Source organism: Oreochromis aureus, linkage group 6 (assembly GCF_013358895.1).
Source record: "Oreochromis aureus strain Israel breed Guangdong linkage group 6, ZZ_aureus, whole genome shotgun sequence".
NCBI lineage: Eukaryota > Metazoa > Chordata > Actinopteri > Cichliformes > Cichlidae > Oreochromis > Oreochromis aureus.
In genome coordinates this window covers 18,293,320-18,307,356 of record NC_052947.1, presented here as the reverse complement: position 1 = coordinate 18,307,356, position 14,037 = coordinate 18,293,320, and the positions used below count along the sequence as shown (strand labels likewise).

The window sequence follows — 14,037 nt, the reverse complement described above, 5'->3', positions numbered from 1 at the left end:
GGGCTTATTCACAGATACCATGTGTCAGTTTGTGTCTCTGAACAAGAAACAGGGGGCAGGCAGATGTTGCACATTATGTACCAGTCTACTGCCTCTAAAATTGTTCTGCAAATGAGGATCTTAATGAGAGGCAGTGTTTGTGGGTCAAGGAACAGCCTAATCATACTAAGTCAATTGCATCTTTTCTCTATGTGTGTGTGTGTGTGTGTGTGTGTGTGTGTATGCAAGTGTGTGTGGTTGTGCGTGTGCATGCATACATGGGTGTGAGTGTGGAGCAGTGAGCAGATGAACCAACATTTGTCTGACTCAAGAGGAGAGCCAGTCATCATATTTCTTCATTTCCCTCTCTCACCCTGTGCTCCAAATCTGGCTGGACACTTAAGTACATTAGCCACACAATATGGAGTTGTCTTGTCTCACCAGCAAAAAACAGATGTCAAACACATGTCTTTGTTCATTTTCCTTTACCCTCCCTTTGCTTACGTCCAGCTCTCAAAAGTCGAGAATCATTGGACACACTGTCTCTAATCTTACAGCGGCTCATTAAAACTGAAGACATGGGTAAATATCAACAGGAGTAAGTACCTATTTTAAAAGGAAAACAGTAATTGTATCTGCCAAATAGAAATAAAGATCATTATCATATTTCCATATCATTTTTCTTTGCCATCATGTGTGTGGTTGCTTCGGTTGTTCAAACTGGAGATTTATAACAACAACAAAGCAGTGCTTACAGACACAGAGGAACCTTTATTTTATATAGAATACATGTGTGTGTGTCTGTGTAAGTGTAGTATCAAGAGACACCCATCTGTATTTTAAAACTATGTTTGAAGAGTCCTGTGTTCTCAAAAATAATATTAGTATGAACATCAATACATCATGTGGACATGGTTTTTAACCTCTATTCCTTTCTTTGTAAAAAGTAAACCTAGGACCTATCTAAGGACCTGAGGACCTGGGGCAGGTCCTTTGTCTGTTTGGAGCTTTAGCCAATCTCAGTAATTTCAAAATAATTATTAAATAATGCTTTAACATGCAGCTGTAACGTTGAACTGAATTATTATTAACTAATTGCACAAACCATCATGTTATACTGTAGAATAAAGACAACTTCATATTCATAAATGAACAAGAGTCAGCAGATGTAAAGGTATTCAAGTCAAATCTGTGATTATAATATAAAAAACAGTGTTACATCTAGTTTATATTAGTCTACATTTGCTCAAACACAAGATATTGTGCATTTTCCAAAAAGTATTTTCATTGTATCCAGCAAATTTTCTCAGCAAGGTTATTATAATAAAGAATAAAACTAAGCAAAAAAACTCTGGTGATAGTTTCACTCTAAGTATAAAAGTTAGTCAACTGAAATAAAAATCAACATTTTTGAAAAAACAGCCCTAACTTACAAAACTAACTTATAAAACTGACTAAAATATCAGAATTCACAAAGCTAAACAAAAATGAATCATTTAACAGTCAAATCTAGAGTAAAACTTAGAAGAACTTAGAACATCAATAGAAAAAAATCAACTTGGAAACTTAAAATTGAATAAGTTTAAACTTAAAATAAAATAAAATATAGTGGAAATATCCCTAGTTTTAGTCTTTGGTAAGAAGATCTGGTAAAATTCGTTACCACAGCCTGCCTGATGAGGCTTTGATTGACATCTTTAGTGAGACTTTGGATGTCTGCAATACCGTGAGTCATCTGTGTTCAAAAGGTGTTGCATTTTTTTACTTTTAAATTAGTGCTGCTGACTGCATTAATCTCGTTAAAATGACGTTAATGCCATAACCGCATTAACGCAGCAAGTCTCCGTTAGCAAGATAGCGCCGATCGCTCAATGCGTGGGGCTGCACGGCGCTAACACGTTAACAAGCGTTGACGCCGTGCAGCCCCACGCACGGAGTGATCCACGCTAACTTGCTAATGGAGATTTGCTGCGTTAATGCTTTTATGGTGTTAAAGTCATTTAAACGAGATTAACACTGACAGCACTATTTTAAATATGCACCATATCTACATGATATAAATTTAAAAAACACTTAAATTAACACTGAAACTAACAAAAACTAAACTAAAACTAAACACGTTTCAAACAATAAACTGAAATGACGAAATCCACTCTGAAAACTAACCTTTTTTAGGGGAGCTCAAGTACCACTAAATTCATGAATTGCTTGCCTAAAACTATCTATAGTAACGTCTTGATGCATTCTCAATCATCCAGGAAAGTAAATCTCCAAAAGTTGAATCTGTTCATCTGGACGTAGCGTTTTGTGGGAGAAACGTTTCGTCACTCATCCAAGTGACTTCTTCAGTCTCAGCTGACTGCAGTTTTCCCCAACCCTTATCAACAGTACATTTGCATAATGACTGAAACCAGCCCACTGAAGGAACAATGGGCTGTGAGGTCAGTTCCTTAATCATAATTATGCAAATTCCCATGACCATTGATCAACAATCACTGACCAAACCCACTGATCAAAGAACACTGATCAATGGCCATGAGTACCATTCACTGAGAGTTGGGGAATGGCTGCAATCACAGCATTGTAAGATGGCGAAAGATGTACCCTTAGGCCCCTCCTCGATTCAGAGATGGTCTTTCCTCTTCACGTAAATGGCCTCCTTGACTCGCGCTCAAACCAGCGTTCCTCCCTGTCCAGGATGTGTACATCCTCATCGTTGAAAGAGTGTCCACTGGCCTGTAGGTGTAAATAAACTGCAGAGTCCTGGCCTGATGAAGTTGCTCTTCTGTGTTGTGCCATCCGCCGCTAGAGGTTGTTTGGTTTCCCGATGTATAAATCCTGGCAATCCTCCTGGCACTTAACAGCGTACACTATGTTACTCTGTTTGTGTCGGGGACCCGATCCTTGGGTGGACCAGTTTTGGCGCAGCGTGTTTTGGGGTTTAAAAGCCACAGAGACACGGTGTTTAGAAAAAAATGCGTCTCAACTGTTCCGATACTCCTGACACATATGGGATCACTACAGGTTTTCGCCTGGGCAGCGGTTGTCCTTCTCTCCTGGATCGACTGGAGCTTTCTTTAGGTGCCTTTCCCGCTTTGACAAAAGTCCAGCTGGGATAACCACATTTACTCAGGGCCTTCTTGATGTGATGTTCTTCTGCTTGCCTGGCCGCTGTGTCAGTGGGGATGGTGTTCGCTCTGTGTTGTAGCGTCCTGATGACACCCAGTTTGTGCTCCAGTGGATGATGAGAGTCAAACCTTAGATACTGATCCGTATGTGTAGGTTTCCGGTACACGTCAGCCTTTAGCTGTCCCCCATTACTGATGGAAATCTCACAGTCTAAGAAGGCTAACCTGCCACTTTTCATATCCACCCCGATCCTGGTCCACCCCAAGGATCGGGTCCCCCGACACAAACAGAGTAACATAGTGTACGCTGTTAAGTGCCAGGAGGATTGCCAGGATTTATACATCGGGGAAACCAAACAACCTCTAGCGAAGCGGATGGCACAACACAGAAGAGCAACTTCATCAGGCCAGGACTCTGCAGTTTATTTACACCTACAGGCCAGTGGACACTCTTTCAACGATGAGGATGTACACATCCTGGACAGGGAGGAACGCTGGTTTGAGCGCGGAGTCAAGGAGGCCATTTACGTGAAGAGGGAAAGACCATCTCTGAATCGAGGAGGGGGCCTAAGGGTACATCTTTCGCCATCTTACAATGCTGTGATTGCAGCCATTCCCCAACTCTCAGTGAATGGTACTCATGGCCATTGATCAGTGTTCTTTGATCAGTGGGTTTGGTCAGTGATTGTTGATCAATGGTCATGGGAATTTGCATAATTATGATTAAGGAACTGACCTCACAGCCCATTGTTCCTTCAGTGGGCTGGTTTCAGTCATTATGCAAATGTACTGTTGATAAGGGTTGGGGAAAACTGCAGTCAGCTGAGACTGAAGAAGTCACTTGGATGAGTGACGAAACGTTTCTCCCACAAAACGCTACGTCCAGATGAACAGATTCAACTTTTGGATATCTATAGTAACATTAGTAATAATCAGGCATTTTAGTATCATTTTCTGAAATTGTCTGTTAATATTATTTTGACAACTGGAAATGGTGCAGGTTAGAATGAAAACGGGCTTTAACGGTCCCGTGTTCTTGATGTCATGATGTCACAGCGCACTCACGCCGAAGTGCTGCTGCTTCAACAGCAGATTTATCAATAATAAATAAGATGCGTTGGTGCGGCAGAAAACCCCCCCAATAGGTTGAATTTCTTCACACAAAAGTGCCACATGTTCTGTGCTAATATGTGCTCATTTCTGTGACTTATAAAGTGTCCACTTATTTTTATTTGTTCTCTGAATAGTGTTAGCTATCGTACGCTACACAGCTAATCTTGTTAGCCAATTTTAGCTTTTAGCTACATAAATATGCTGTTATATATTGCACATTACCAAACAAGCAGTTGATGTACTTTTTTTAGTTTGTTAAAGATTTGTGTTCCTATTCTGGTCAAATTTGGCTTTATTGTTTGTTTATAGTACAACTTCAGTTCCAGCTGACATGAAGTCAATTCTGTTATGTGTCACTAGATAAGCAACAGTTTATGCCTTTTTTTTAGGTTGTAAATTGTGCTTTACTGTTACATTTTTGTTTTTTTTAGCAGAGCAAAGACAGAGAAGAAGATAGAGAGGAAGAGAAAGGGAGAGAGCAGGATGAAGGCGGCAAAAAGAAACAAGAGTGGACATGTAGTCAAAGTCAACACAAAATTGTAAAGCCACCTGGTGTAGCTCCTGTTTTGACCACATTCATTGATGATAACTTCACATAACTAAGCACTGTGTTATACTGATATCAAATGGAAATCCTTATAATAACGGCTCTTAAAATAATTATTATAAGATTTTTTTTTTTTAGTTGAATGCATTTGTATGTTATTGTCAGTGCAAAGGAGTGAGGAGGATGGAAAGAGAGAGCAGGAAGAACCAGGTGAGTAAATAGGCAGATACTGAAGTAAGATGGAACAAGAATAATTGTGTTTCACAAAATATTTTTTACATGCAATTCATAGATGCTTTGTTTGCTTTGCTTTTCCAGTAGCATGCTTAAAAATGGACATTCTAGACAGAACGTGTTCATGTGAATGATAGCTTTTTAAGGGATTCATTGCAGTCTAAACATTCAACAGAATGTGAGTGACAGACTACAAATCTATTCTCCACTCTTGGGATTGGGGTACATGATGCTCTGTACTGTGTCTGTACAATAAAAGGAGGGTTTGTATGAATTAAAAAACTATATTGTAAAAGCAGCTCTTACAGGTTTGCTTCATATCCATGTGTGTGGACAGACAGGGTGAAATGTGAAATGTGAAAAGCATTGAGTGCATTTGCAGGCAGCATATTCTTTTATTATCAATTATGTGGCACTGTGCACATAACATTATGACTGGGGGTTGAGCCCCCCCCCCCCCCTAGAACTCTGAACATAGATTCGCCCCTGAATCTCAATGAAAGTGAACTGAATTGAAAACAAAAATTCAAAGTGAAAAAGAAAAAAAAAGCGAAAATACAAAACTATGAAACTTTTCATAAATAGGGGGAAAAGTTCATAAAATCGCAGTTCAAGGAGGCTATCAGTGTGCAACACTTTATTTTGGAAAACAAAAGAAAAACAGCAAAAAGCAACTTAGGGTCTTAACAAATCACAAAAAGCCAATCAAAACTGACCTGCGCGTTCCCCTGGCTGATCCAATCTAGCAACACCCTTGCCGATCCCGATCATACTGCCATCTATGAACTGCTACTGTCGTGAAGTGACGTGACGGCTGTGACGCGAAGGGACAGAAGCGGAAAACAGCGGGCTTGTTTGAAAAGAGGAAACCGTCTCCCTGGTTACTGACAGCCGTGTTATCCACACAGATGTTTCATCTGGCGTTGTACAAAACAATATAACGGATGTACACGGGTGAACCCTTCAATTTCTCACAGTTCGAAGTATGCCGTGACGTTTTTTTTTTCTAGCGCTCTGACTTCGGAAAGCTGTCAACACCAGAAAGAGTGTAACTGTTTATGCTTTACGTGGCTAACGCTAGCTAAGTAATCTCAGTGTTGGTCTTCCTGGTGCTGCTGCAGGGTTGATATCTGCCTGGTTAGCAAGCGATCGAAATAGGTAAGAACTTATCAGTCCTCAAAATACGTGGAGGGCTGTCCTGGACGCTTGCTTATTTCTTCCTCAGCGGTAGACCTCAGTGGTAGAAACCTGTTACGCCAATATGCTAACATCACATAAATAAATACAAAGTCCCTGTCGGTATGGTTTCAGTCAGCTAAAATCCTTTCCAATTAGTTTTGTCAATCCGATGCAAAGCAGTCTAATCACACGTTGTTTAAATAGCTGAGCTGTGACATGTTTGTTTTGATCCACTGCTGCAAGTTACTGAGATTTTTCTTTTAATATTTCATCACTACAAACCTTTTTCTTTTGCCTTCTTGCAGGTCCGAAAATGAGCTCCAAAGACGATTCTCGCATCCTGGTATTGGAGGAGCAGCTGAAGACTTTATCAGATGAGCTTTTGCAATGCCAGGTGTGTGAATGCGTTTTGTTTTGGGTTTTTGTTTTAAAGCCATGTGTACACACTTCTGTACTGTACCACTGCTCATTGTACAATGCTGGATTTAGTTAAAAGTAGGAGAGAAAAAACCCATTTGATTTCCCTAAAATAGTGATTTGTCCAGATTACTTGAGTATAACATCGTTACAACCCTTATCATTACATCACTGTTACAAACAAAGCATTCATTTGGCTGTGATTTCTACATAACTCTTGTCAGTGTTAAAAAGTGTAACTCACTATATTAATCTTTACTTTATTTATCACTCTGACTATGACTTTTTTTCAGACTACATATATATCACACAGTTGTCAGCACCTTTTATTCTGCAGGCTGAGCGTTCATTTCTTTTCAATTGTCACTCTCTGATATAAATTGTGGACCTTCATTAATTTCAAAATTAAGTAGTTACTGTTAATTTTATCTCTGTGTGATGCATACCAGCCATGTCAGCTGACTTTATGTAATATAAAATAAGGATTAATGGAAAGATAAGCATGAGAATATAATTTCTAGGTCTGTGACTGACTAGCAGGAAAACCACCCCTTTACAGGATGCTACTTGTGATTTTAAAATAAAGCACATTTGACTGACTAGATAAAGCATATTTATCTCCCTCATGCATATGTAAATGTCCTGATTACACCCTTATTGAATGTCTAGCACAGACAGGAAAAAGTGTGGAGGGCCCCCGTCAGATAATACACAGATAGGCACGACATGCTCATGAGCAGATTTCCAAAGGCTTTCATGTTCACTTTGTGAGTCAGTGATTGAGGGAGTCCTTGCATACTCACCACCAGGTGGTGTCTAATAACATGAGTGAATTGATCCCAGCATTTCTCACTTTGTGTATCCACACCACCTTGCTACACAGGTAGGCAGACAGCTGTGGGGTTCAGCAGATGAGGTGTTACATTTGAGGTTTTTAATAGAAGTAGAAATATAAACCACCTAACACGTTGGACACAAACATTCGTTGCGCTGCTGTTTGTGTGTAACCACATGTGTGCCTGTTACCTTATTTATCCTCTGCATAAACTTTGGTTTGACTTCGGGAGCCAATTTTCAAGTGTTTATTCAGTGAGAGAACACAAAGGCATCAGAGTGGAGTGAATCCATGTATTGACGTATGTGATTAAATAAACAAAAGAAACATATTGTGTCTTCTGCAAATGCATCGGTAGTCAGTATGAGTAAGTGACAGCTGAAATAACTTTGCCGGAGACAAGACGGGAAAAAAATCCCCACGAACGTAATAAAAATGTTTATGTAACTGGTTTTGCTAACCTGGGGTTTATTTACTAGAGCTGTTTGTCGAATGATAGAGATGACAGGAAAGTGGAGAGATTTCTGTCAAAGGAAACAAACTTTTCTTGTTCACTGCATGCAGACTGATTATGGTTATGTGGGTAATCATTCTCCAGAGGCCCATTTTTAGCCAGGAACAATCTTGCCTTGACACACCTTAGAAAAAGAAAGAAAAAGAATTATGTATGAGTGATGAAACAGTATGAAAGTCGGTGAATAAAAAGTGAGACAATTATTTGGCAAGTAAATTTATTTTTAAGACAAAGCAGTGTCACCTGATAATGTTAGTTTTGCAAATTTTCTCCATGAATTTTGCCCCAAGAAAATATTAGCCAAACACAACCCTCTCTCACATATAATTTTTGTAATACTGCGATTAGATTAGTTCTCTCAGGGTATTCCGGCTTCCTCCCACGGTTCAAAGACATGTGCGTTAGGTTAACTGGTGATCCTAAATCGGCCGTAGATTTGTGTCTCTGTGTCATCCCTGCGATAGACTGGCAACCTCCCCAGCTGGAATAGCCTCCAACACAACAACCCTGAAATGGATAAGAGTAGGCCTTTTGCCTGCAAACTTTAACATTTGATTGCACCTTTAAACTTAAAAACCATTATAAAAAATGTTATTCTCACTTGTATTTAGGACTACGCACTGTATACTTTGTTCACTTCAGACTCACTTATATTGAGCTGACACGAAAGCCATCTTTGGTGGTCTTATCTGGAGTAGATCACTGATTCTGCATATCTGAGGACTTTAAGTTCTACCGTGCACAATTTAAATTGTGGCATTTGAATACTACTGATGTCTTAAGTCTCTTGCGTGATTACTTCAGGACAGCCATTAACTACAAAGACACTCATCTGTCAGCCAGCAAATGTTCCTGCTAGACCATGCTAATTTTACTAATATGTGCTGAATTCCAGTGGCTCTCGCTCTCTCTCTGGTATGTTTAGCTCGTGGTGTTTCAGTGTCTAGATTCAAAATGAATAATTCAGCCATCATCAAACACACATTCAGTGCATCTTTAAGTACGCATACGGCCGAGGAGAGCTCTTGATGAGGGTCCTGACTGAACATTTGTCCATGGAAGGGCTAATGGCAGCCAAAGGCCAGGCAGAGGGAGACCATGTATTTCAAGTAAACCATGCTGCCTAATTTAATCGTTAGCTGCATTCCAGGGTTGATTTGGTGAGATCTCTATCCCCGCTTCACCCCGCTCCCGATCTGTGTAACCACACACCAAAACACACAGATGCGCATCGAGACAGAGATCTACAGTCCTTCCACTTTATATGTTCAGCTCATGGTCTTATCAAGGTCTGCTTCTGCCACTTCAGTAAATAATTGATTAGACACTTTTGAGAAGGGGGTTAAAATTCATGTGCTAATTGGAGACCAGTAGATTCCAGTGGGAGGGATGACTTTTATCTTATGATGATGTGAACATAATTTATCAGATAATTTTATATTAAGTCGATTTGGTATAATTCTGTCTTTTAATGTCAGAAAATGTAGTTTTTAGATGTCCCTCATTAAATGTAATGTAGCTTAAAAATGTTTGAAAAACCAGTGAGACAATTTGAATTGGAAATGTGTCAGGGGCTGGCTGGGTTTTTCTGCTTGAAGATGACTCTCTCTGTCATCAGTTTTGAGTTTCTTTGGGGCTAGTTACTTTGGAGCTGTAGTGGAAAACATATCCGGAGAGCAATTGATTAATAAAGAAAAATGCAAGCTCGACTGCTGTGTTTTGATTTGGATCCCTGCTCTCCCCAGTCATAAATAGTGCATAATGACAAGTGTCAATGCTCGCTCCCCTTGAGTCGAAGGTCACATCTCAGCGATGGAGATTGCCGCTAGAGAGAGGCTCGTGATTAGAGAGGGCAGGACAGATGAAAAAAATATTATATATTTATATTTTTACAAGTTCTTTAAATTATTGATTGACTTCCCCCAGTTGTCATATGCTAATGTCACTGAGCATCCTAATTTTTTGTTTCTCACTGAAAAAGGGCTGTGATGTGTTGCTGCTTTTCCTTTTAGGGGCTTATCAAATGCAAATTTTATCATCGCATTTCTCAAAAATTATTTCTCTTGACTTGCTGAATCCTTTACTCTCACAGGCAGACAAGGAGTTTGTGTGGTCTCTGTGGAAAAGGCTGCAAGTGGCAAATCCAGACTTGACCCAGGCTGTCAGTTTGGTGGTTGAGCGGTGAGTGGATTCATCTTTCACATTGCTACCTGAGAGGCTCAGCAGACGAACCTTCCCCTTATCTCGCAAGTGAAGAGAAGCAAGTGTGTGTGTGTGTGTGTGTGTGAAAGTCGTTCAAGGGGTGTTTAAAGCACCTTGGCCGTTCTACTGGGGTTATGACGGAATCTGGTGCAGATGCTGATTTAAGCCCTCTTATCCCTGGTCTAGCAGTTCAAACAGTGGAAACCCTTTTAATGAAAACACTCTTCCACTGCTGCTCACATGTTGGACAGTTGAAACAGTCCTGCCAAATACTTGTCTTTACTGGATAAATTGCAAGATTGAATATGACCTCTTTTGCAGGATGGCTAAGCTCCATTGAGAACAGTGGCATGGGAACTTGTAGGAAAAGACACATCTGGAGAAATGAATTGCGTTCCTCTTATGATTTAAAAAAAAAAAAAAAAACACCCAAAAAACATAACGAGACTCTGATTTATCGCTGAAGTTTGAAAGCTGTTTATTCACGCGTTCCAGCTGCCATTAAATTTTGTGTAAAGCTTTATTTAGTACTTAGGTTTTACTGACTTTTTTCCTTAGGGGATACATTAAATCATATTTTCTTCCTCACTGGTGCACATCGCATACTTTTTGAGGTCTGTCAGTTGTTAGTAGACCCTTAATAGAGGTAAAAACACAGTGCAGCAGCAGAGTGCTCCTCAGTACCTGTGCCTCTCATTTCTACTCCACACCCACTTGAGTTCCTTATAGCCCCTTAGGAAACCCATCAAAGTGGGTTAGTCCGCTGAGACCGGTGGGGGAACACGCACCCAGAGAGTGTATGTGTATTGTATCACCTGATGCGCAGGAGGATATTGACATGGTAATTGTGTCGACTCCAGTCAAGCGCTGTCGTCCACTGGGAGCCGCCATTCATCCCTCCCTCCCCTTCCTGTGCGGATCTTGTAGAGAGATTGGTTGGATGCTCAGGACATGGTGAACATAGCCCAATATATGAGGAGATGCAGCTAGGCCTGCCTGCGTTCCTGCCCCCTCCAGGGACACCAGATACTTATTTCAGTGTCTACCAGGGGAGAGGGCTGATCAGAAGAGGCAAAGAGACGATAGAGAAGGCCTCAAAGACCCGAGGTGTAGAAGAAGCAGCTGATGAGCGGAGGGAACGGATGGTCCCCGGTGGTCCAGACTAGTTGAAACAAGCAGGTCCCCAATTGCAGACTTGTTTTTGTCTCCCCAAAAGTTCATTATGATAAAAGAGGTAGTAGTGGGCTTGAGAGGTTTAAACTTTGCTGTATTGTTGCTCTGTAATTCTGCGTAAGTAGCCAGTGAGTAAACAAAGTTTTTCTTTTCATTTTCTTACAGTTTAGCATTATTAAATATTAAAATAATGATGAGAACACTGGCGACATGTTAAGGCAAAGAATCTTCTTTTGATGAGTGCAGAAGGTGATCAATAATTAAACATTTGTAGTTGAAACCGATAAACTTTTGTCCAAGGACTTGCCCTCTGGGGGCAAAAGTCAGTGTTTTGACCTTTCCAGAGTAGCCAGCAGATATTTGGAAAAGGGATTGTTGATATCTGGGCCAACAATTTCCTTTTCCATGTGTTCACAGTCGAACTATGAATGCAGATGAATTTTAAAAAAAAAAGTGAAATCACTATCAGATGATAGCTCATGGTTTTCACCTGCATGCAGTCAATGCTCACTCATAAACCAGAGAACTTCCTATACTGAAAATCTCATTTGTAATGAAATCAATGAGTTCTTCATGCTTATTTTTATATGTAGCATCTGTTTATAGAGAAAAGTTAGAAATCAATGTGTTTCAAGCCAGTAAGATTGGACAGAATCTTGAGTGTAAGCTAAATAGATAAACCTATTCTTCTGTATGCTCTCAAGTCCTTAATCGTTGTTGACTATTTACACATGAATATTCTGTGTATTTACTCTTCCTTCTAGTGAGAAGCACAAAGCTGAGATTAAGGACAGGAAAGTGTTGGAGATCCTTCAGTCTAAAGACTACAAGATTCAAGAGTTGGAACAGGTATCAAAATGTTTGCCTTAACCAGCTTTAAGTTTCTAATGCAAACAACTTTTCCTTATGAACATCAGCAAGTCAATTAATTTTTCGCTGCTGGCTTACTGTCAGATCTGATTATAGGAATTCAAATTGTCACGGCGCAGTTTAAATATGAAAATGTACAAAAAGTGTTCAAAAAGAGTTTTATGCAAAAAAAAAAAATCATCACACTTCTGCACACTCACAGAAGTGTGTGGCTGCTGTGATTTCCACATCAAAGTAGTGTCTTTCGCCATTTTTCTCACACATCATTATGTTTCCTTGCGTCATATGATTATTAGAATTACGAAAAAAAAAATTCAAAAGGCGCCGCTTTAATGAGTAAGGATGTCCTCACACTAAGCACGGTTACTTTGTACCCTCCCCGAGCACAATCACCTTCCCTGCCCACTTCCCACTGGCCTGTGCTGACACTGCCCTTAATGATCCGACCCAAGTTCACATCAGTTTGTCTCGGAGTGTCAACTCTTCTCTCTTTCTTGAAAAAGCGCTCTTGTAGTACACAATGGGCTCATGAGTGCTTGCGAATGAGCTTTTTATGAATATTGTGGCTACAATGGGGTTGTGGTGACACACTGTGCTCTCACATGTTCATTAATGAATTGACAGAATGATTTCTAATGGAGACAGCTGCTACTCAGGAGTGTGTGTACATAGCAATCATGCTACATGCATACTGTGCTCAAGTCCAAGTGAACTATGGCTGGGTTCTCCTCTTTAAGTGGGCCAGGGCACCGGCACATTACACAGCACTTATACTAATCAAGCAAACTTCACCTTGGGGGTCAAACTCGCTTGGCCACAGAAAGGATCAGTTAATGTGAGTGCCCCCTCAATCCCAGCACAAGACTTGAGGAACAAATCCAGTACATATAAACCTAAAAACTTAGGTTTGGGTTTTTTCTACTTTTTTTCCCCCAATAAGCATTGCAATAAGCCCATACCCTGTGTACATATTGTACACACACGTACATGTACAGCTTCAGCTTCCATGATTAACAAGCTGCTCCCAAGTTCCTGCATCGTGTACTGAGCTAAAAGTTAGCTTACCCGGTGGTTGCAAAGCAATTTTCCTTTCGAATGTAGAAGCGCCACCAACCCTGACTTCACAATGTTACGACCCGGCTCAAGGCCGCAACATAAAAGAAGATGGATACCAGATTGTGGGATGAGAAGAGGCTTTATCTTAAAATGGACAACCAGGTTGGCTAAAAATGGCTGGTGCCACTAAGGCAAACACAACAAAAGAGATGGACAAAATGGTAAACGGAGAACTAAACTATACTGGGAAAACTAAACTACTAACCCTGAACAGAAACACAAACCTGAACACAAATAACCGCGAGCAGAAAACAGATGACGGTTGGGCAGCAGGGAAACACACGGATGAGACATGGTGGATACACAGACGGACCAGCCCAAAAAAAAACAAAGACAGAGGACGCGACTTAAATACACACAGAAACACAGGGAGATTACACACAGGTGGGGAACACAGCTGGGAATAATCAACAAGACGAGACAGAGGTAAAACTGAACACACTCACATGAGACGCGGACCTTCACAATAAAACAGGAAACGAGAACAAATCCTTAAACATAACATAAAACAAAACACTGACAACATTAAATCATAACAACAACAATGAAACTGTAAAACCTGTAGTACTACCACGGTTGTGTATTTGTGACTGAGCAAATAAGCCATACACGAAACAGTGACCAGGCTCTGTCCTTGAGCGTGCTGCTGGCATTTTTGTTGTACTGCCAGCGATTGATGAATGGCTTTACCTTGGTAGGGAACAAAATAAAGCTTGTTTCCCCTTGTTTT

The 14,037-nt window shown here is 40.4% G+C and overlaps 1 protein-coding gene across 2 annotated transcripts in view; it reads left to right on the top strand.

The window, feature by feature from the left end:
• Positions 1–4,904: 4,904 nt before the first annotated feature.
• The window catches only part of cntln (centlein, centrosomal protein), an 89,041-nt gene continuing 79,908 nt past the window's right edge, over positions 4,905–14,037 (top strand). The window contains exons 1-4 of one of the 2 annotated variants that reach the window (XM_039612962.1): positions 4,905–4,977; positions 6,486–6,574; positions 10,039–10,127; positions 12,086–12,170. In XM_039612962.1, coding sequence (XP_039468896.1) covers positions 4,920–4,977; positions 6,486–6,574; positions 10,039–10,127; positions 12,086–12,170 — 321 coding nt within the window. In that variant the 5' untranslated portion in view covers positions 4,905–4,919. Of the gene's footprint in view, positions 4,978–5,817; positions 6,160–6,485; positions 6,575–10,038; positions 10,128–12,085; positions 12,171–14,037 lie in introns of those variants that run through there. The other variant, XM_031752301.2, reaches the window with a different exon arrangement.